The sequence below is a fragment of the Macaca mulatta genome, chromosome 15 (genome assembly GCF_049350105.2).
Source record: "Macaca mulatta isolate MMU2019108-1 chromosome 15, T2T-MMU8v2.0, whole genome shotgun sequence".
Taxonomy (NCBI): Eukaryota; Metazoa; Chordata; class Mammalia; order Primates; family Cercopithecidae; genus Macaca; species Macaca mulatta.
In genome coordinates, this window is record NC_133420.1 from 93,061,435 (window position 1) to 93,082,710 (window position 21,276).

Here is a 21,276-nt window from a genome sequence, read left to right on the forward strand (position 1 = left end):
CACTAATTTTTTTAATTTTTTGTAGAGATGGGGTTTCTCCATGTTGCCCAGGCTGGTCTTGAACTCCTGGGCTCAAGCGATTTGCCTGCCTTGGCCTCCCAGAGTACTGGGATTATAGGTGTATAATCCCAGCTGAAATTCTCCATTTCTAACTTGCTCCCAGGTGAATGAGAATGTTGTATGTCTAAGAACCATATTTTAAATAGCAAGTTTCCAAGGAAATTACGCATATTAATCCTCAAAACAATCTTATAATGTAGTAGTCACTGCAGTATTTCTAATTTATACACAAGAAAGTTGAGATTAAATCACTAGCCTAGTTCACCCAACTAAGGAACAAAGCCAAGATTTAAACTCAGGTAGTCTGCATCTATCATCCACATTTACAAATATATATATATATAAATTAATAAAATTTATTTTTAGAGCAGTTTTAGGCTTATAGAAAAATTGAGTGGAAAGTAGAGAGAATTCCCACGTATACTGCTTCCCACCTCCCAACAGCTTCCTTTATAATTAGCATCTTGCGTTGGTGTGTTACATTTGTTATAGCTGATGAATCAATATTGGTACATTGTTACTAACTAGGGTCTGTAGTTATCAATAATGATAATAAACAAACTATTGTGCTTGTTTATGTATCTACCATACTAGGCTTTTTATTATTTTAGTGTGCTCTTTCTATTTGTTTTTTTAAGGGTAACTGTGAAACAGCCTCAGGCAGATTTTTCCAGCTATTCCAGAAAAAGACATCATTATCATAGAAGGTGACAGTTCTGTGTGTGTTATTGCCCCTGAAGAACTTCCAGTGGGACAAGATGTGGAGGTGGAAGACAGTAATATTCATGATCCTGACTCTGTGTAGGCCTAGGCTAAGGTGTGTGTGTCTTAGTTTTTAACAAAAAAGTTTAAAAAGTAAAAAAATTAAAAAATGTAAAAAAATAGAAAAAAGCTTATAGATAAGGATATAAATGAAATATTTTTATACAGCTGTACAATGTTTGTGTATGTACATAAAAAAAGTTATGTACATAATTGCATGTGCTCTGGTTTTATATGCTTGGCAGTGCAGTAGGTTTGTTTATACCAGGATCATCCCAAACATGAGGAATGTGTTGTGCTAGGATGTTATGATTATGTCATAAGTAGGTAATAGGAATTTTTCAGCTCCGTTATAATCTTCTGTGATACAGTGATATATATGGTCCATCGTTGACTGAAATGTCATTGTGTGGTGTATGACTGTAGTTGGGATCAGAGTATGTAGCCTTTCAGACTAGCTTCTTTCACTTAGCAAGGTAGGGATCCTCCATATTTTTTTGTGACATAATAGCTCATTCCTTTTATTGCTGAATAGTATTTCACTGTCTGGATTGCCCATTCATCTATTGAAGGGCATTTTGGTTGCTTTTAATTTGGGGCAATTATGAATAAAGCTGCTATAAATGTTCATGTGCAGGTTTTTATGTGGATTTAAGTTTTTAACTCAAGTATTTGACTAGAATTTAAATAAGTATTTGAGTAATTATTTGGGAGCAAAACTGCTGGATTATATGGCAAGACTATGTTTCATTTTCTAAGAAACTGTCAAATTGTCTTCCAAAGTGGCTGTATCATTTTGCTCCCACCAGCAATGAATAAGAATTCCTGCTGCACATCCTTGCCAGCATTTGGTATTATTAGTGTTTTGGATTTTGGCCATTTGAATAGGTATGTAGTTGTATCTCATTTTAATCATGTTTTCTTTTTAGCCATTATATTCTATCACCTCTCACTATAAGCAGCAGTTCATCTTCCTGTTATTCTAGGCAAAACCAAATTCCATTCCCACTGCGGAATTTAGCATTGCACCAGACTTCAAACTGGTTAATAACAAACAAACAAGGAGACCCTATAAAAACCATTGTACTTTCAGTCCTCTCTAAAAATGTCAAAAGGTTCCACTCACAGGCTAGTACATGAATTCCACACTGCATGGAATCAGTCTGGCTGCCATTCTACTTTACTTTTTAGTCAGGTTTATTGAATGATAATTTTAATACAGTAAAACTCATCATTTTAAAGTATATAGTTTGATGAGTTTTAGCAATATACGGATGTATAACCACCACCACAATCAAGATATAGGACATTTCCATCACTGCAAAAGGTTGTCCTTTTGTAATCCATCCCTGCCCTAGGCAACCACTACTGTCTATATAGTGTTTGGCTTTTTAGAATGCTATATAAATAGAATCATAGAGTGTGTACTCTTTTTAAATAATTTTGTTTCATACTAGTTTTTCTAGGGGTTCCAGTTTCACCTCTCAGTAGATTTTACATATTTCTCATATGCCTCTGTGCTTATTAATTCATCTAGTTCTGAAGGGTTATTCAGTGTCATCTTGATCCACCTACCATCTTCATAACAAGATTTGTTGACAAGTCCTGGATTTTCTGCAAGAGCTTCATTAATTTCAGTAACTTCTTCTGATATAGGAGAGTAAAGTTCAGTAGCAGCTTTCACACTTTCCAAAGCACTGAACTAGTTTTGTTTGTTCGATTTTGTCCCAATTTCAGGCAGACTACAGTAAACATCTCCCAAAAAGTTTCCTGTGCAAAATTGCTGATTCCCACTGTTCCAATACCATTTTCTCTTATCCATTCATTATCATTATTATTATTATTATTTTTTGGTGAATTTATGCAACAAGGGCTGAACCTGGCCGTGGCAGCGTCAGTAGTGCCCGCCCTCAGCCCTCAAGGCGGCCGTGGGTTCCTAGGCCCTGTGCAAGGTGCAGGCCATGTCCCATGCTCGGCTGCTCAGTGTCAGGTGCCGATTTTTTCCTGTGTTTTCTTAGGGAAGTTTTATAGTTTTAGCTCTTATATTTAGGTCTGTGTCTTTTTAAATTAATTTTTGTGTATAACGTGAAATAAAGACAGATGTTCATTTTTTCCTTTGCTTCCTTACCTTTTCTTCTTTCCTCTCCTTCCCTTTCCTCTCTCCATGCTTTTGTCCTGCTTCCCTCCCTATCTCCCTCCCTCTTCTTTCTTACAGATGTCCTTACAGATTCTTACAGATGTCTTCTTTCGTACATATTTTTTTCCTGCATTTTCTTAGGGAGGTTTTATAGTTTTAGTTCTTATATTTAGGTCTGTGTCTTTTAAAATTATTTTTTGTAATATTTTATAGTTTTTGTGGTATAGGCCTTGAAATATTTTGTTAAGTATATTCCTATATATTTTTTGTTTTGATTCTATTGTATATATTTTTTCACATTTTAGTTTATAATTATTTTTGATAGTATATAAGAAATGTATACTGTACACATTTTTGTATATTGGCCCTATGTCTTGTGACCTTACTAAATTTACTTGTAAGTTCTAATAGCTTTTTTTCGTTGCTTCTTTAGAATTTTCAATATATAGGATCATGTCATCTGCAAACAAAGATAGTTTTGCTTTTTTCTGATCTATTGCCTTTTATTTCTTCTTCTTGCCTGATTGTGCTGGTTAGTATCTCCAGTACAATATTAAAGTAGACATGGTGAGAACAGACGTCCTTGCTGATTGCTATAGAGGGAAAGCATTCAGCCTTTCAGAATTGAAGATGAGGTTAAATTTATGTTTTATGTAGATGATTTTTATCATGTTGAGGAAGTTCCCATTTATCTCTAGTTTGCTAATAGTTTCTAATCCCAAATGGATATTGAATTTTGCAAATCTTTTTCTGTATCTATTAAGATATCATTTTGGTTTTGAATTTGTTGATATGATGAATTTGACTGTGATTGATTTTCAAATGTGGAACCAACCCTGCATACTGGAATAAATCACATTTAATGATGTATTATGTTTTATATATTACTGGTTTCAATTTATCAATATTTTGTTAAATATTTTTGAGTTGATATTCAGGAAGGGTATTGGTTGTTCTGTTTTAGTTTCTTGAAACATATTTGGTTTTGCTATTGGGGATAATGCTGTCATCATAAAATGAGTTGGTATTTCCCTCCTTTCTATTTTTCTGGAAAAGTTTGTGTAAAATTGGTATAATTTCTTCCTTAATTGTTGGCTAGAATTCACCTGTGAACTCATTTAGGCCTGGAGTTCACTTTGTGTCAAAGTTTTAACTATGATTTCAATTTCTTTAATAAACATGGCTATTCAAGTTATCTATTTCTTCTTCAGTGAGTGTTAGTAATGATTCCAAGGAATTTGTCCATTTCATCTAAGCTTTCAAATACATTAACAAAAATATTTTAAAAGTATTCTATTATTATCCGATGGGATTGATGGTGATGCCTCTTCTTTCATTCCTGATATTGATAATTTACATCTTTTTGTTGCTGTTGGTCAGTCTAGTGGCAGGTTTGTCAGTTTTTCTGAGCTATCCAAAGAACCAGGGTTTATTTATTTGTTTTTTTGCTTGTTTGTTTTCTATTTCACTGATTTCTCCCATTTATTATATCTTTTCTTCTTGCTTTGGGTTTAATTTGCTTTTCTTTTGCTAGTTTTTAAGGTGGAGGTTTATAGCATTGACTTGAGACTTTGCTAAAATAAGCATTTAATATTGTAAATTTCCCTTTAAGCATTACTGTAGCTGTGCCCCACTCATTTTGACATATTATATTTATTTTCATTTAAATAAAATATTTTCTAATTTTCATTAGAAAATTAGTTATGGAAAAGTATTGTTTGATTTCCAAATACTTGTGGATTTTCCAAATATCTTTCTCTTATTGACTTCTAATTTAATTCCAATGTGGTCAGATAATTTTTTTTTGGACAGAAACTTACTCTGTTGCCCAGGCTGGAGTGCAGTGGCATGATGTTGGCTTGCTGCAACCCCTGCCTCCCAGGATCAAGAGATTCTTGTGCCTCAGCCTCCCGAGTAGCTATGACTACAGTCATGGGGACCACCATGCCCAGCTATTTTTTCTGTATTTTAGTAGAGTTGGAGTTTAGCCATGTTGGCCAGGTTGGTCTTGAACTCCTGGCCTCAAGCCATCTACCCACTTCAGCCTCCCAAAGTGCTGGGATTACAGGTGTGAGCCACCGCCCCTGGCCTGAGAATATACTTAATATGATTTTAGTTGTTTTGTGTTTCTTGGTGAATGTTCTAGGTGCCTTGAAAATAATGGATATTGTTAGGTAGAATGTTCTGTAAATGTCCTACTAGGTCAATTTAGTTGATAGTGTTGTCAGTCTTCTCTATCCTTAATGGTTTTTTTTTAGTATAATTATTCTGTCAAATACTGAAAGAACAGTCTTATAAAGTTTCTCAAACTGTTATTGTGACCATTCCATATTCTTTCCTAAACATGCCTTCCCTGGCTCAGTAGTACTTGGGCAGGGCCTGTAGTAGAGCGGGCACCAGCCAAGTAATCAAGTATTAGTGTCCTTTGGCTGGCTCCCCAAATTTAGCCATATTTTACGATTTTATGGGAAATGTTCACTTTTGGTTTCCAAGAAATAAAGGGAAGGGAAATTTTTTTCTCTTTGCAAACTTGGTGTTCCTCAAAAAGATGACTTTTTGGCCAGGTGCAGTGGCTTACATCTGTAATCCCAGGAATTTGGGAGGGCAAGGGGGTGGGTCACTTGAGGCCAGAAGTTCAAGACTAGCCTGGGCAACATAGTGAGACCTCATTTCTACAAAAAATAAGAAAAAAATTAATCAGGCATGGTGGCACATACCTGTAGTGACAGCAACTCAGGAGGTTGAGGCAGGAGGATCATTTAATAAGGTGGGAGGTTGAGGCAGCAGTGAGCCATGATTGCCTCTCTGCACTCCAGCCTAGGCAACAGAGCGAGACCCTGCTTCAAAAAAAAAAAAAAAAAAAAAAGTAACATGACTTTTCTATCACCTCCTAGTGCTCTTTTATACGGAAGGGGAAGGATGTGTCATAGGAGAGATTGCTGCCCCAAATAGCTGAATTTCAAATATTGGATACTTTATTGTTTTAGTTTCCAGCAATGGGGTCTTGGTGATAGTTCCAGGGAAAAATAGGAAAAGTTCTATTAAATAAGTTATAGTTGCCTGAAACTGAATTACTAAATCAGTTTATCTTGTTCTCCTTAAAATGCTTTACCGTAATTACTTAAGATTTCTCACTGAGTAGACACTGTTTAGGCCAAACTGGCAGTGTCCCAGCTAAGGCTCATTCCAAAATTCCAAACTGTTTGTTTAATGTCATAGAATAAAATAATTCTTTTCACAGAAGCAAAGGCCAGTATTGTACAATATCATATTATCAACACCAACAAATAGAAACATACTTAGCTCTCTTGGCTGTGTTTAACTTAAAAAATACTGTTTGAGGACTCATACAGCTGCAACGTTCTGACCTAAGGGAACATCTGGCCAGTTCCTCTAAGCCTAAGCAACAGGAAACCTAACCAGTTTTGTTTGTTTTCCTTGAGTGTGACTCTTTGATAAGTAGGCCTCTTTTGAGGGGAAAGAAAAAGGCTGGTGGGTTTTAAATTATAAATGAATGTGGAGGAGGAGAAATAGGATTAACATTGGTTGACCTAATATACGCTAGGCTTTGTGATAAGTGCTTACGGCCATGTCCTTATCCCGTCTTCTCAAGATCTCTGTTTAAGTGAAATATTAGCCCCATTTTATAGGCAAAGAGACTGAGGTTCAGAGTGGAATGAAGTCCCATAGCTGGAAGAAGTTGAAATTAGAACCAGGATCTCTCTAGTGCCAAAGTTCATGCTCTTTGTTGTCCGTCATGCTTCTACTAATATGGAGGCCCAGCACAAAAGTAACCCACAATCCATGGCTGATTTATTGATTAGGTCTGTGGTTTCTGGAATGGTCCTGCTCAAATGTGATTGGCAGTTGAGTCCATAAAAATGCCACATTTCTCTTTAGGTTCAGTGTGTTAGGGAAGCTTTGATCATGTCATGTACTTTAAGCAGAACCTGAGTATTTTTGTCTTAGATAAATTTGACGTTGTACAATACTGACATCTCTTTGGACTCCAGCCTTTGCAAATATTAGGCTCAATGTCAGGATTGAACAGTGAGCAGCAGCTTAGGGCTTCAGCCTAGGCAAGAAGGGAGGACTAGGAAAGTCCAAAGATTGACAAAGAGAAAGCTTACAGGCAGACAGGCAACTCCAGGTGTCAGAATTCAGGATAAAACAAATCCTTTTGGGTCTCAGATATTATAGACCCAAAAGGTCTTGCTATGAGAGAGAAGATCATGCAAAGAAGTAACCTAAAGTCCAGGTGATCAGTGACCATGCATCATATCTAAATGGTGCTGTCCCATAGGCAATTGGAAGCACAGTTGACTTGCAACTCAGGAAAGATATCTGGTCTGGAGAGTTATCAGTCAATAAAGGGGCAGCTAAAACTCTGGGAACTGATGATCTTGGGCAGGGGAGTGTGGAAGGCAATGTGGAGTGAGGAATGAAGAGGGTCGGGGTCTAAGAGTCTTTGATGTCTGTTAACTACTCCTTCCTCAACCGGCAGCAGGCTTCCAGCTGTTCTGAACACTTCTATCCACTCTCTTAGTTAAGGGAAAGGAGGACCTTGAGATGGCTGAACACACAACAGCCAACACCGGTCAGATGAGATTGGCAGTGGTTTATTAGTCACAGGTACACACAGGGTGGGGAAAGAGCACCCCCACATGCCATCAGGGGCCACATAGAGCAAAGTGAACCAGCAGAGGCTTTGGGAGGCTAAATTGAGTTCAGAGGTTTGTCTATTCATGGAACTGGACATTCTAATTATTGAATTGAGGCTATATTTGCAACTTAATATGACAGCAGGACTGTCTACTACTTAAGAATGAATGGAGGAGTTGAATAAAGGGATGGTGGAAGATAACTAATGTTCTGATTACCAACTGTGCTTCAAGATTTTCGAATGTACCAATTATATTTCCAACTGTATTTCCATTTAATAATCCCATTGTCAGTTCACCCTCAACCTGTCCCAACAAACTCATTATCTTCCTTCGTACTTATTTGTTTCCCACCTCCTCATTTCTGTTTCTGACAGTGTCATTTTCTCAAGCAATACTCCTGCCTCAGCCTCCCGAAGTTCTGGGATAATAGGTGTGAGCCACCATGCCTGGCTGCTAAAAATTTTTATGGAATTCTGTAGAATTCTTGTGTCTATGTTGATGAAAAACATTGGTCTGTAGTTTTCTTGTATTGTTTGTTTTTGATGTCAGTGTATTTTGCCTCATAGAAAAATTCAATAAAACTTCCTCCTTTTCAGTTTTCCTGAAAGAATTTGTGTAGATTTCATATTATTTCTTCCTTAAATGTTTGGAAGAATTCACTAATGAAGGGTGAAGTTTTCTTATGAGACTTTGAGCTTTACATTTAATTTCCTTAATAGATAGAGGGCTATTAATGTTTCCTGTTTCTTCTTGAGTGAATCTTGGTAGTCTGTGCCTCTCAAGGAATTTGTGTGTTTTCATTAGGGGTGTCAAATTTATTGATGTAGTGATGCCTATAATATTTCCATCTTATTCTTTTTAAAATCTTTAGAATCTCTACTCATGTCAACTCTGTTATTATTGATAATGGTAATTTGTGTCCTCTTTCTTTTTTTTTTCCCTGATCAGTCTGGACAAAGGTTTACCAATTTTATTGATTTTTCTTCAATATACAGCTTTTGATTTCTCTATTTTTTTCTGACCTATTTAATATTAATAAATTATTATATAAATTTTTAGTTATCCAATTCCTGTATCTTGGAACATCTGCACTTTTGTCCAATGATCTTTTGAAGGAATATCAGTCTTTCATTTTTACTATTAAATTTTCTTATATTTATAATGTAATATTCGATGCCTATTGTTATGGTCTGAATGGTTGTGTCCCCCCATGTGCTGAAATCCTAACCCACGAGGTGATGGTATTGGGAGGCGAGATCTTTGGGAAGTTATTAGGTCATGAAGGTGGAGCCCTCATGAGTAGGATTTGTGCCTTATAAAGGAGACCCCAGAGAGTTAGGTGGCCTCACTCTGGCCATGTGAGGTTATAACCAAAAGATGCTGTCTAGGGAAAAGGCCCTCATGAGACAATGAATCTGCCAGTGCCTTGATCTTGGATTTCCCAGCCTCCAGAACTGTGAGAAATAAGTTACTGTTGTTTTTAAGCTACTCAGTTAATTTTGTTATCGTGGCCTGAATGAACTAAGACATATATGACAGAATTTATGTAACCTATTTGTAGGGTGAGAAGTATAAATAAATACCTATTTGTTTCATAGATTTGTTTTGTAGATTAATACCTGGCAGATTTCATCTTCTAATTTCTGCCTCCTACTTTACCTCTCAGAAAATAAATTCTCTTAAAGTTGTGGAGTCATTTGATTGTCTTTCTGTGTTCTAGTTTTACCTAAGAAAAGTCATTATCCTTATCAGTCAGGTTGGTTTGTTTTTCTAAGCTAACTTTCACTGAGTGCTTGCTATGTTCCAGGAAATTCTTATCAGTGGCCTAAGGAGCAGGTGTTAACATCATGTCTTCTATGGGTAAATTTTGCTTTAAGGCATATTCAGCAGAAAACTCAACACTAGCTTAAGCAGACATGGGTTTATTTTTCTCTCTCAACATAAAGTTTGCAGTTAGTACTAGAAGATTGATATGGCAGCTCTCCAATGTCACCTGTGACCTGGTATCATACATTAGGTTCCCCAGGAACAGATCCTGAGTTAAGGATTATGATAATGTAACTTACTAAGGAAGTATTCCCGAGAAATACTGATAAGGCAGTCAGGGCAGGACAGAGCAAGACAGGGCAGGAACGAACAGGAATCTAAGAATGTGATCTCATGCTAAAGTGTAGCACAGGGCAGATTCAGCATGAGCCCCATAGGAGAATTTTTGAGTGAAATTTAAGACAGAGGTATTCCACCCAAGAACTGGGGAGTTGGGCTTTCAAAAGCCTTGTGAGGCTGGTGGGAGTAATGCACACTCATAGACATTTTCATCTCTCCGTGCAGGGGGCAAAGCAGCATCACTACAACAAAGGCAATCCTTGTAAGAGCTGCAAGTGCTGGATATTGAAAGAACATGGAAGATGGTGGTGGTATGGGTGTGTGGCACATATGGTAATGGTATCAAATAATCCAATATAAAGAAATTCAAGGGAATTTGGGCAGAGTACCAGTATCATCCACTACACCAGGATTCCTTTATCTTTCCCTCCTGCCTTTTTTTTTTTTTCCTAATTTTTTTGAGATATACTCTTGCTTTGTCACCCAGGCTAGAGTGCAGTGGCATGATCTCAGCTCACTGCAGCCTCTGCCTCCCAGGTTGAATCGATTCTCCTGCCTCAGCCTCCCGAGTAGCCAGGATTACAGGAGTGCACCACCACACCCAGCTAAGTTTTGTATTTTTAGTGGAGATGGAGTTTCTCCATGTTGGCCAGGCTGATCTCGAACTCCTGACCTCAAGTGATCTGCCTGCCTTGGCCTCCCAAAGTGCTGGGATTATAGGCGTGAGCCTGGTCCAGCTCCTCCTGCCACTTCTTCTAATGTGGAGGCCTTTGTCGCCATGCTCTTCACCTTGTGGTCAGAAGTTGGCTGCTCTGCATTCAGCATCCTATCTATGGCTCAGGCAGGAAGAGAAGAAGGGGTAAAAGACTGAAAAAGGGCTTGCCAGTCAAATATGTCTTTTTAAAAGAAGTTTTTCTTAAACCATTATCCTGCTTATATTTTATTATCCAGAACTATGCCAAATGGTTACCCTATCTAGCTGCATTGGAATCTGGGAAAGAGTGTATTTTTAGTTATGTGCACTATTATCTGATAAAAAAAAATGAGGGTCTATTGGTAAAGCAGTAAGGGTGGTGGTTGTGGATATTAGGTAGACAATTACAATATTTGGTGCTCCCTATTTACAGAGGAGAAATAGATATCGAGAGAGGTTACTTACCTTGCCAAAGTTGCACAGCCTATAAGCAGCAAACCAACCCTGTTCTTAATCCACTGGACACTGATTCACGTAATCTCTTTGTGGGAGCATCCTCTGTGCTAGGGACTGTAATTAAGCTTGGATGAGTGTTTCATCTTTGTATTAGTCAGGGTTCTCCAAAGGGACAGAACCAGTAGGATATATATATGTATGTATGTGTGTGTGTGTGTGTGTGTGTATCTATATATGTGTGGATATATATATATACACATACACACAATGTATATATACACACCCTATCTATCTATCTATCTATCTATCTATCTATCTATCTATCTGAGTTTATTAAGGATAATTGGCTCACACAATTACAAGGTGAAGTCCCAAAATAGGCCCTCTACAAGTTGGGGAAAAAAGAGTAGCTGGTAGAGTGGTTTAGTCCAAGACCGAAAGTCTCAAATCCAGGGAGGCTGAAAGTGTGGCCCTCAGTCTGAGGCCAAAGGCCCAAGAGCCCCTGGGAGGCCACTAGTGCAAATCTGAGTCCAAAAACTGAAGAATCTAGAGTCTGATGTCCAAGGATAGGAGGAGAGGAAGCAAGTACCTGGCAAGGGAAGAGAGTATGAGAAGACTAAGTAAGCAAGTTTATCACCCTTCTTCCACCTGCTGTGTTCTAGTTGTGCTGGTGACTGATTGAATGGTGCCTACCGACATTGAGGGTGGTTCTTCCTTTTTCAGTCCACTGACTCAAAACTCAATCTTGGCAGGATACGGTGGCTTAGCCTGTAATTCCAGCATTTTGGAAGACTGAGGCAGGTGAATTGCTTGAGCCCAGGAGTTTGAGACCAGCCTGGACAACATAGTGAAACCCTGGCTCTACAAAAAAATACAAATATTAGGTGGATGTGGTGGCACATACCTGTAGTCCCAGCTACCTAGGAGGCTGAGGTGGGAGGATCGCTTGAGCCTGGGAGGCTGAGGTTGCAGTGAGCTGAGATTGCTCTACTGTACTCCAGCCTAGGTGACAGAATGAGACTCTGTCTCAAAAATAAACAAACAAAAATGTCAGTCTCCTTTGGCAACACCTTCACAGACACACCCGGAAACAATACTTTACCAGCCATGTAGGCATCCCTCAATCCAGTCAAGTTGACACCTAATATTAACCATCACAGTCATCTTGGCACTTCAGCAGGAAATAATTAATCGATTCTCTCTCTACCAACTTGCATTCACTTTCATCTCTTGATTTATTTCCTCAGATTCCTAAGTCCCTATACCAAATCCTGACCACTAAAGGGGTTAAAACAACTGAATTTACCCCTTTTACCTAAGACCTGCATGAGGAACCTGCTTAACAAGACCTTGAGAATGGATATAAGAATAGATCAGGGTAGGTTTTAGGGTATGGGGATAGACAATTCAGTTATATTTCTTTCCCTGATGACAAACCCACACTGATCTTTCTCACCTTTGCACAACTGTACTGCAGAATTGGAGTTATAATACATATGGTACATGTTTTAGGGGGCCGGGCACGGTGGCTCACGCCTGTAATCCCAGCACTTTGGGAGGCCAAGGCAAGCGGATCCCAAGATCAGGAGTTCAAGACCAGCCTGGCCAATATGGTGAAACCCTGTCTCTACTTAAAAAATACAAAAATTAGCTGGGCATGGTGGTGGGCACCTGTAGTCCCAGCTACTCGGGAGGCTGAGGCAGGAGAATCGCTTGAACCCAGGAGGCGGAGGTTGCGGTGAGCTGAGATCATGCCACTGTACTCCAGCCTGGGCGACAGAGTGAGACTCTGTTTAAAAAGAATAATAATAATACATATTTCATATGTTTTAATTTCCATGTGAACAAGGAGCATGGCTTAGGTTTCTTTTGTGCTGTCATGGTGCCTAGCAAAGTCCAGTACATATGGCACCTATTTGATGTATAACTGCTAGAAGATGAGATTTCAGGGCTGTATAGGCTTATACTTGAAGGGAGAAGGAGTTTTGGGACAAGCCTACTGCTCCAACTCCCACTGGAGTACCACATCTGAAGATTTCTTTTTTTTTAAATTACTTAATTTTAAAAAAATTTTTGTTATAGGTTTGAGGGTACTTGTGAAGATTTGTTACATAGGTAAACTCATGTCATGGGAGTTTGTTGTGCAGATTATTTCATCACCCAGGAATTAAGCCCAGTACCCAATAGTTATTTTTTCTGTTCATGTCCCTCCTCCCACCCTCCTCCTTATCTACATAAGGAGTCAGAATAATAAGATCAAGGTTCTGGTGCAGGTACCTGTTGGCTGTTTGATCCTGAGTAAAAGTCACTGAACACCTTTGTGTCACCCACCAGTATGGGCACTGACAGTACACAGGTGAAAAAGACGCAATCTCTTCTCTTGAAAATGTTACTTAGTTTTGAATCACCAAAATTATCAGGTAATGACCTACTCCGGATACCAACATTGGTAGGTTGGAATATGCTTGCTTTCACTTAAGAATTTCAGAATATTGAGTCATCGTATGATAAAATCATTATAGTCTCACATACTTTTGGAAAATATATTTTATTCAATAATATAAACAATGTAGTAGATATATTTGGTTATTTAATAATCATTTTAAGTTTATCGTACAGATGCACACATCAATAATTAGTGTTTTTCAGAAGGGATGATACACATTCTGCTTTTATTTTTATCTCCTTGGTAACAATTATTGACAAAACAATGAAACAAAGATATATTGTTTTACAATTGTAATACCCTGGTATAGTAATTCTCAGCCTCTTTTATCTTATATTCTACCAGCACTTACATCTAATAGGTTTCAATATAGTAGAAATTTAAAAGTACATACTTTCAGAAAAGGTCATATTTCATATTCTGTTACTATGTTAGTCATTTATCATAAGTATTAAGTCTAAGAAAAATTGCAAAAGAAATTGCTAAGACTTTAAAAACTATTCCTTTAGTAGTTAAAAAAATGTTATATATTTGAGTATAAATGTTATTGCCCTAGTGACAGTAAAAAACAAAGATGTTTAGCAAAAAATATTGCCATTAATAGGTTTATCTAAAATTCTACAATAGAAAAAGCAGAATAAATGTGTTGGCATCCAGAGGTCAGGTGATACAGAAATGAAATTCAGGGGGTGCAAAAGGTATATCAAGGACATGGTAGTTAAAAGAAATGAAAAGAGACAGATGTCAAATGAATATTCCACAGTAAGCAGGGTTATCAGGAAGCTGGACAACAAAAAGACTTGAGCACATGGGAAGCAAGGATTAAAAGCAACTTCACCCAGTGTGACTGCGAGTATATCAAAAGACATAGGTCTGTGGAAGCCAGGGTCAGAAGGGATGGTAGGCCATGAACATGAGGGACAGTCAGTTACTGAAATGTTAATGTTAATTCGGTGTCTCATCTAGGCTGTAGTAGGTTAGAGGATTTCTGGCCTTACCATGGATTGTAATTATGTGGTACCTGGATGCTCTAAAACATGTTGTGGCTTAGTACTTTAAAAAAAAAAAAAGTTTTAGCATGTTACATATTCCCAATAAATGAAATTTTATGTCTGAACTAAAATTCACTTCCTAATGTAAGAATGCCTTGCTTAAAGTAAATTCAATATATAAAAATCAGAATTTTAAAAATTAAACAATTAGAAATGAAGTTATTCACTTTATAAATACTGAATTTATTTGTCTTAATTTTTCAATTATGTTTACTTTTTCACACATTTACGTTACCTGGCTTGCCATGTGGGCCTTTGAAGTTCCGTATCCCCTGACAGTAAGGGACAGCTGCTCTGAGTGTTGCCTAAGACATCTACAAACAAAGCTGGTGTTTTATTCCAGTTGAAAAAATGATAACTCTGTGAAGCATCTGGTCTTGTTTTTACTAGCAGCTCTAGTGTTTGAGCCTATTGTTTGGAACGGGGGAAAATTATTTCTCTAAGTAGCTCTTTAAAATGGATCCCTGTCTACAGAGAGACAAGCTATGGCTCTGTCTCTCCTCAGTGGCCTTAGCTCTAAATGTGAAGTTCTTTCTGGACTGAAACTAGAGAAAAGTGAAAGTCAGATTGTATCTCTTTAGAATGTTGACAGTTTCTTTACCAATACCCTATTTAATATACTGATACTTGCATTGAATATGCAGTTATACAGAGGGAAAGAAAAAAAGAACTGAAGCATTAGAAAAAATATTTTTATGTATAATAAGGAAAACATTCCACAGCATGCTAAGCACTCTTCGTTTCCCTTAGATGTCACTGTCTCTTTCTTTATCTTTCATTCCTTCTCCAGTGGTAGCATTTGGGTACTCAACCCAAGACCCACAAGTTTCCATCAACTAAATTTCAGAGAGCTTAAACAAGATATTCTCACTACCCAAATTCTCAGAATAGTCTACTTTAATCAGAGCAAGATGATTATCCTTTACACCTATAAACACTCCAGGATCAGTCTTGCATTCAAATGAAACACAGTTGAAGGGCCTATTATGAAGGACAAAGAAGGCCTGGTCTGGCAGTGGTTTTTCACACTTATGGAGCTGAAGAAACAAGAGAGAAAGCAATCCATATGTGAATGGGAAGTTCAGAGTCAACGTTACCTGCCTGTATTGGAAACTAAAGGGGAATACTTATGTATGACTTGATATTTCTAGCAAGCTTGCTTAGTGAGTAGCGGAGGGAAGATGGGGAGAAGTGAGTACAGGGCCAGAGGGGTGGGGGGTGGATTTGATTTGATTCACTGATAGTCAATATAGTTAGAGAGGCAGTATGGATTGGGGTGATTGGATCTGGATGCAGCAGTTCTGGATTTGTGCCCTTCTTTTGACATGTACTATCTCTGAGACCTTGGGCATGTTGCTTTATCTCTCAAGCCTCATTTTTTTAGCCTAACTAGTTTTCTAGATCAGTCAATCCTCAAAATACCTACAGACATATGAATAAATATAAATGATTATTATTTTGGGTCACTGAGTTTTGGGATGGTTTGTTGCATAGCAACAGTTGACCAATACAACAACTCCATTGTAGAGTTACCGTATTAAATAAAATAATATTTGTAAAACATTTAGCACAGTGCTTGCTATATAATAGAGCTCAGTCTAAGTAGCTCTATTATTGAGTAGTTATACATGCCAAACACTAGATTATATATGTTTAGGAATGTTTTGATTAGGAAGATGCTGGTTACTATCCACTGTTTATGTTAATAAGGCCTTACATGGCTGTGTTAGTTAGGTTTATAATTTTGTGTATTTATATAATTTATCTTCTATATTATGCTCTTCTGTTTTCTTCCATGCCTCTACCTTTGACTTGTTTGTCAAAATAGTTATAATTACACATCATGACCAATATAATAATGCCATTTACTAACTAAAGAAGAATATGCAATGAATCCTATGTTCAGAATGTAGATGTTAGATTATTTATAAATCTTGGCACATGGAAACACTTATGACCCTCCCTTAAGCAGGCTCAGAATGGAAAATTATTTTTTGATATTTGTTTAAGAAAATGATATTATACAAAGAAATGTTTCCTAGAGGAACATAGTAGTTCCTAAAGCCAAATAGCAAGGATTTGAGATCATTCTATATAACAGTGCTTCTCAAACTTTAAGGCACATATGAATTTCCTGGAGATTTGTTAAAATATGCTGATTCCGATTTATTTCTGGGAGGCTTAGAATCTTGCATTTCTAACAAGCTCTCAGGTGATGCTGTGCTGCTGGCAGAGAGCAGACTTTAAGTAGCAAAGCCATACATGCCACTTTCCTGCCTTCCTTACTCTAGAAGAAAGTCATTTGTAGTAAGTGATTGTGCTTTATATACAATAGCACAAAAAAATCCTTCTGCAAAATACCCCAACACCCAAATCTACACAAGTTGGTGGAGTCATTCATGACAGTTCTGTAATCATTTATATATGTATAATTTTTTTCTTTTTTTCCTTTCTTTCTTTTTTTTACCTCCACAGAGTGCTCCTTGTTGTTGGCTTGCAACCAGAAGTCTTTTGTAGGACTCAGGGTTACCATTAACATCTTACCATCAACACCATCACCTTACAATTAAGAAAGTATAAATGATAAAGTTAAGAACTGTAACTCATCTTTATTTAAATGAATTCAGCACCCAGGAAAAGACTCTAAGACATTACATTAAAATAATTACTTCATTCACTAACAGGTAACTTAGAAGTATTTGTACCCAAATTCAAGAGGCACTGATAAGCAGAGGGTGCTTATAAACCGGAGAGAAATTAGTTTTTTTATATGCTTTTTAACTGGAGAGTTGTGACCCTAATGGGTACTTCTTTGGGCATCAGCTTTCCTGTCTGCATGTAAAGCCACTCATAGTGTCCCCCAATATTCATTCCTCTTTTGGGATGGTAATACGACATTCCCCAGCTTGCCTTCTTATGGCTAAGTGTAGTAATACAACCAAGTTTTGACCAATGTGAGATGAGAGGAAGTGTTAGATGCAACTTCTAGGTTGTACCCTTAAAGGGAAATAGAATGCATGCATTTGTTTTTCTCTGTCCTGTTGACCGGACATTATCATGCTCCCAAGTACTCTTGAACCATGTAGATGTTGGCAGAACCACAAGACAGAAGGAGATGGGTTCCTTGGACAACTTGTTGAGCCATTCCAGCCGTGGCTAAGACAGAAAGTTTTATCTAGCATAAGCCACTCTTGTTTTGGATCTCTATTAAGTGTAGCCAAAACTTTATCCTAACGATTAAGCTGTAAAATGGATGAGAATGCATCCTCTGAGAATCTAAGGTTTTACCATGAGCTTGGGTTGGAGATAACCTTCTGAGACTATCTTTTTTCCTATGGGGTGAAAAGGATTTTATTTATCTTTACCCCATACTTAAGAATTCAAGCATTATAGCTACCCAGCCCTCCAAATTACCTGATTCATTTGAGGGGTGTTGAGACTCATAGTAACTCAGTAACACCTTATCTGAAAGAGAATACAGAAAATCCCTCTGGTGAGACACAATTTTCTTAAGTTTTCAGTTCCAACACATATATAACATCAGAAAATATCCTCCCATTTTATTATATATCAATAAAAGCAAAACTTTTGTGGTTTTGAGAAAGGTCTCAAAAATGCATGAATATGCTCTGATGAATTCTCCAATATAGTTGTTATTAAAATATTTAAAATATTTTTCATAGCATTGACAAAGAAGTTGTACTTTGGTGATACTAATAAGGCTAGAAAGATCTATTGGATAATTTAGAGATAGCAAATACCTGTGGTCCCTCTTTCCATCTTTCACAATAAATACTACATTTCAATGTCAGCATTCTTTGATGAACCTGACAAAACTTCTGAATCCATCTTGACATACAAGTGGATTCAGGCATCCACTGTCAATGCATTAGAGTTAGCATACAGCATGACTTGTTTGCCATGTCAAAGTTAATCCATTGTTTAAAGTTTGGTAGATTTAGTTTTATTAAAACATTTTACTTTTATTAGTCATTATTACATCGTTATAGAAAAAGAAAATAATCTACCTTTCTTTTTATCTTTTTTCAAGTCTTCAACATATATCTCATAACTTTCATCCTCCAAAGCAAAAGTAATGGATTGATCATTGTATGTGCTTAGAGAAGCAAGAGATTCTGTAATAGGTGAAATTCCTGTTGTTAAGAATTCAAAAACTTGTCAGGTACAATTCTTTTGGCAACCTTTTTAAAAAATGCTCTCTCAAAAAACATTTTTGCAATTTGAGTTGCATTTTGTTTGTCACTGTTGGCTAGATGAAAGCCTTTGGCACAAGTTTTACATAGCTCAAAGGCTGAGATGTGACCCTTGAATGGGATTAAAGGTGCTAGTGTCGTGCACAAAGGCCCTGGGAGGCCATGTGAGTGTGCTTATGGGAGTGTTTGGTGGGGAAAAAGAAAATGGAAACCAACAGACATTGCTTGAAGAAACCTTCACTTCATGACACCACGTGGTCTGGGGATTGTGGTAAAGAAGGAACTGTATTTTGATAGATATGGATAAATAAATGTTCATCTATAAAGTATGGAGTTACCCAGAAGTTTCTGACAGTCCTGGAGAATGTGGGTATGAACCCTGTTCTCTCCTCTGGCTAAATAACAGGGACACTTAGTGCAGTGCTCCTAACTTTTAAAAAGTGTCAAAATACACATAGAAAATGATAATATTTTTATAGCCTGCTGAGGTAAACTGGAGCAGATTTAGGGACTACCTATATGGGGCCTGGAAAAAAATAGTATACAAAATATTAAGGAGAATGTTACATACTGAATTTGTACATGAACTTCTAAAGTAAATGATTTAGAAATACTGAATGAGAAACTTCAGTGTTGCTTCTGGGAATTTAGGACATTTATAGCAGGAATAATGCTTGAAATGGCAACTGCAATTCCAGGAAAAGTTTTTTTTTTTTTTTCCTGAGACAGCTGCTCTTGTTGCCCAGGCGAGAGTGCCCTGGCATGATCTCGGCTCACTGCAACCTCTGTCAGGGTTCAAGCGATTCTTGTGCCTCAGCCTCACAAGTAGCTGGGATTATGGGTGCACATCACCATAACTGACTAATTTTTCTAGTTTTAGTAGAGACAGGGTTTCGCCATGTTGGCCAGGCTGGTGTTGAACTCCTAACCTCAGGTGATCTGTCAACCTCAGCTTCCCAAAGTGCTGGGATTACAGGTATAAGCCACCACGCCTGGTCAAGTTTTTTTTTTTTTAATGATGATCTCTTCACTTCCTGATAGTCATCATCAACTTGGAACCTTGTACAAGGATGTGATAAAATTTAAAACCATTGTAACTACTACTTAAAGTGTATAAAGTGTTAGAATTACATTTAAAAATACAATAGCTTTTTTCTTTAATGGTCAAAATGTTGAAATTTGGGGGGGAAATGTGTTTTTTTCCCAAAAGATAACATATTTTCACCAAAACTAATGACCATGGGATTCCAATCCATAGCAAGTATTTCAAAATAATGGTGGTGTGCTAACTAGAGAATGCCTGTGCATTATTAGAACAGCTCCCTTGTGCCACTTTGCATACTATTAGGTGGGTACATCAGCTGCGAATGGGCAGAAGTTTCTGGTACACATTAAAGACACAGACTTGGGACTGCTACCTGGAGTAGCACTTTCCAGGGTCCTGTGTCACACCTCCCTCCTCACTCCCACGTCACTCCTGTAACCAGTCATACCTGTGATACTTGAATCATGAAGTGCTCTAGTATATTTCGGGACCCCTGATATACCAAAGGCAAAGCACTCCACAGTAGACTGCTGTTGACAGGCAGCGAGTACCAGATGTCCTTTGTGGTTTCCACCTGCAGACCAGATGGGATTAGGGATGGACCATCAATCCCCACTCTGCACAAACACCCCTTTGAGAATTCCCAGTTAAGGTTGCTTGCTGAGAGTAGTGCTTGACTCCAGGGCTTTGGCCACTCCATGGACCAAAGGGACTGATACCTCCTGGCACACTTATACCCCAGTAGAAGCACATTCATTAGAGATCAGGAGGAAGAAAACTAGTCACCCACAATCTCAACACCCAAAAGGTAAGCACTATTAACACTTAAGCCTACTTCCTTTAAATTAAAAAAATTCACTTAAAAATATTGTAAACATATTTATACATAGTTGTGTATCTTTTGTTTTCACTTAACATTATAACATAATCATTTCTCTCATGCAAATTCTTTGTATGCCCTTTTTAAAATAGCTAAAAACCAGTTCGTCATCCTTAATATTTTCTAAAAGGAACCTTGGAGTGAGGAAAAATAATTGCATATTTAGATGTGGTAAGCAAAGGCAAATAGATACCTACCACTATTGCCAGAGAATGTACGGTTCCCCTTACCTGTTTTCAGTGAAGGCCTTTTGGTGGTTTCTCTCCTAAAGTAACAGGCCTCCTTTTTTATCATAAGGCCAGAGCGGAGCTTCATAAAGTACATGTGGCAAACTTCTTTGGCCTTCTGTTGGGATTCTAAACAATTGAAAAACTTGTGAGACTGTTACATTCCATTCATCTTTATCCTTTTACAAATCCTGAGTGTAGCAGACCCAGAAAGCAAGTACTGATTCACAGTATCTTATCAGAAACCCTTAGGTCAGCTGTGTTTCAAAATTCAGAATTTTTTAGGTTTTAGGGTTGTAATATAGAGCATATACTATATATATGTAGCACCCCAGAAGAGAGGGGGGCAGCACCCCATAATCAAAATTAGTTAATTTTATGTTGAAACATAGGAAAATTTACACAAAGTGAAATAAAGACCTCATGTTAGTTCACATCAGGAGTTAACTAAGAAATGAGTTTAGGTCATATTTTGCTGTCAAATAAGTTCTGAAAAACTTTAGGTCTTTAGAAAAAAATTTTGGTTTTCAGAA

At 37.4% G+C, this 21,276-nt stretch overlaps 1 protein-coding gene across 6 annotated transcripts in view; it reads right to left on the reverse strand.

Moving 5' to 3' along the window:
* Window positions 1–13,410: 13,410 nt before the first annotated feature.
* IL33 (interleukin 33) overlaps window positions 13,411–21,276 on the reverse strand; it is an 82,775-nt gene continuing 74,909 nt past the window's right edge. For 3 of the 6 annotated variants that reach the window (XM_077966114.1, XM_015117709.3, XM_028835178.2), the window contains exons 3-8: window positions 20,747–20,872; window positions 20,085–20,210; window positions 18,406–18,531; window positions 17,792–17,842; window positions 16,845–16,936; window positions 13,411–15,414 (exon numbers count right to left, since the gene is read on the reverse strand). In XM_077966114.1, the coding sequence (XP_077822240.1) occupies window positions 15,214–15,414; window positions 16,845–16,936; window positions 17,792–17,842; window positions 18,406–18,531; window positions 20,085–20,210; window positions 20,747–20,872 (722 nt within the window). In that variant the 3' untranslated portion in view covers window positions 13,411–15,213. The remainder of the gene's footprint in view (window positions 15,415–16,844; window positions 16,937–17,791; window positions 17,843–18,405; window positions 18,532–20,084; window positions 20,211–20,746; window positions 20,873–21,276) is intronic. The other 3 variants (XM_015117710.3, XM_077966115.1, XM_015117711.3) reach the window with 2 other exon arrangements.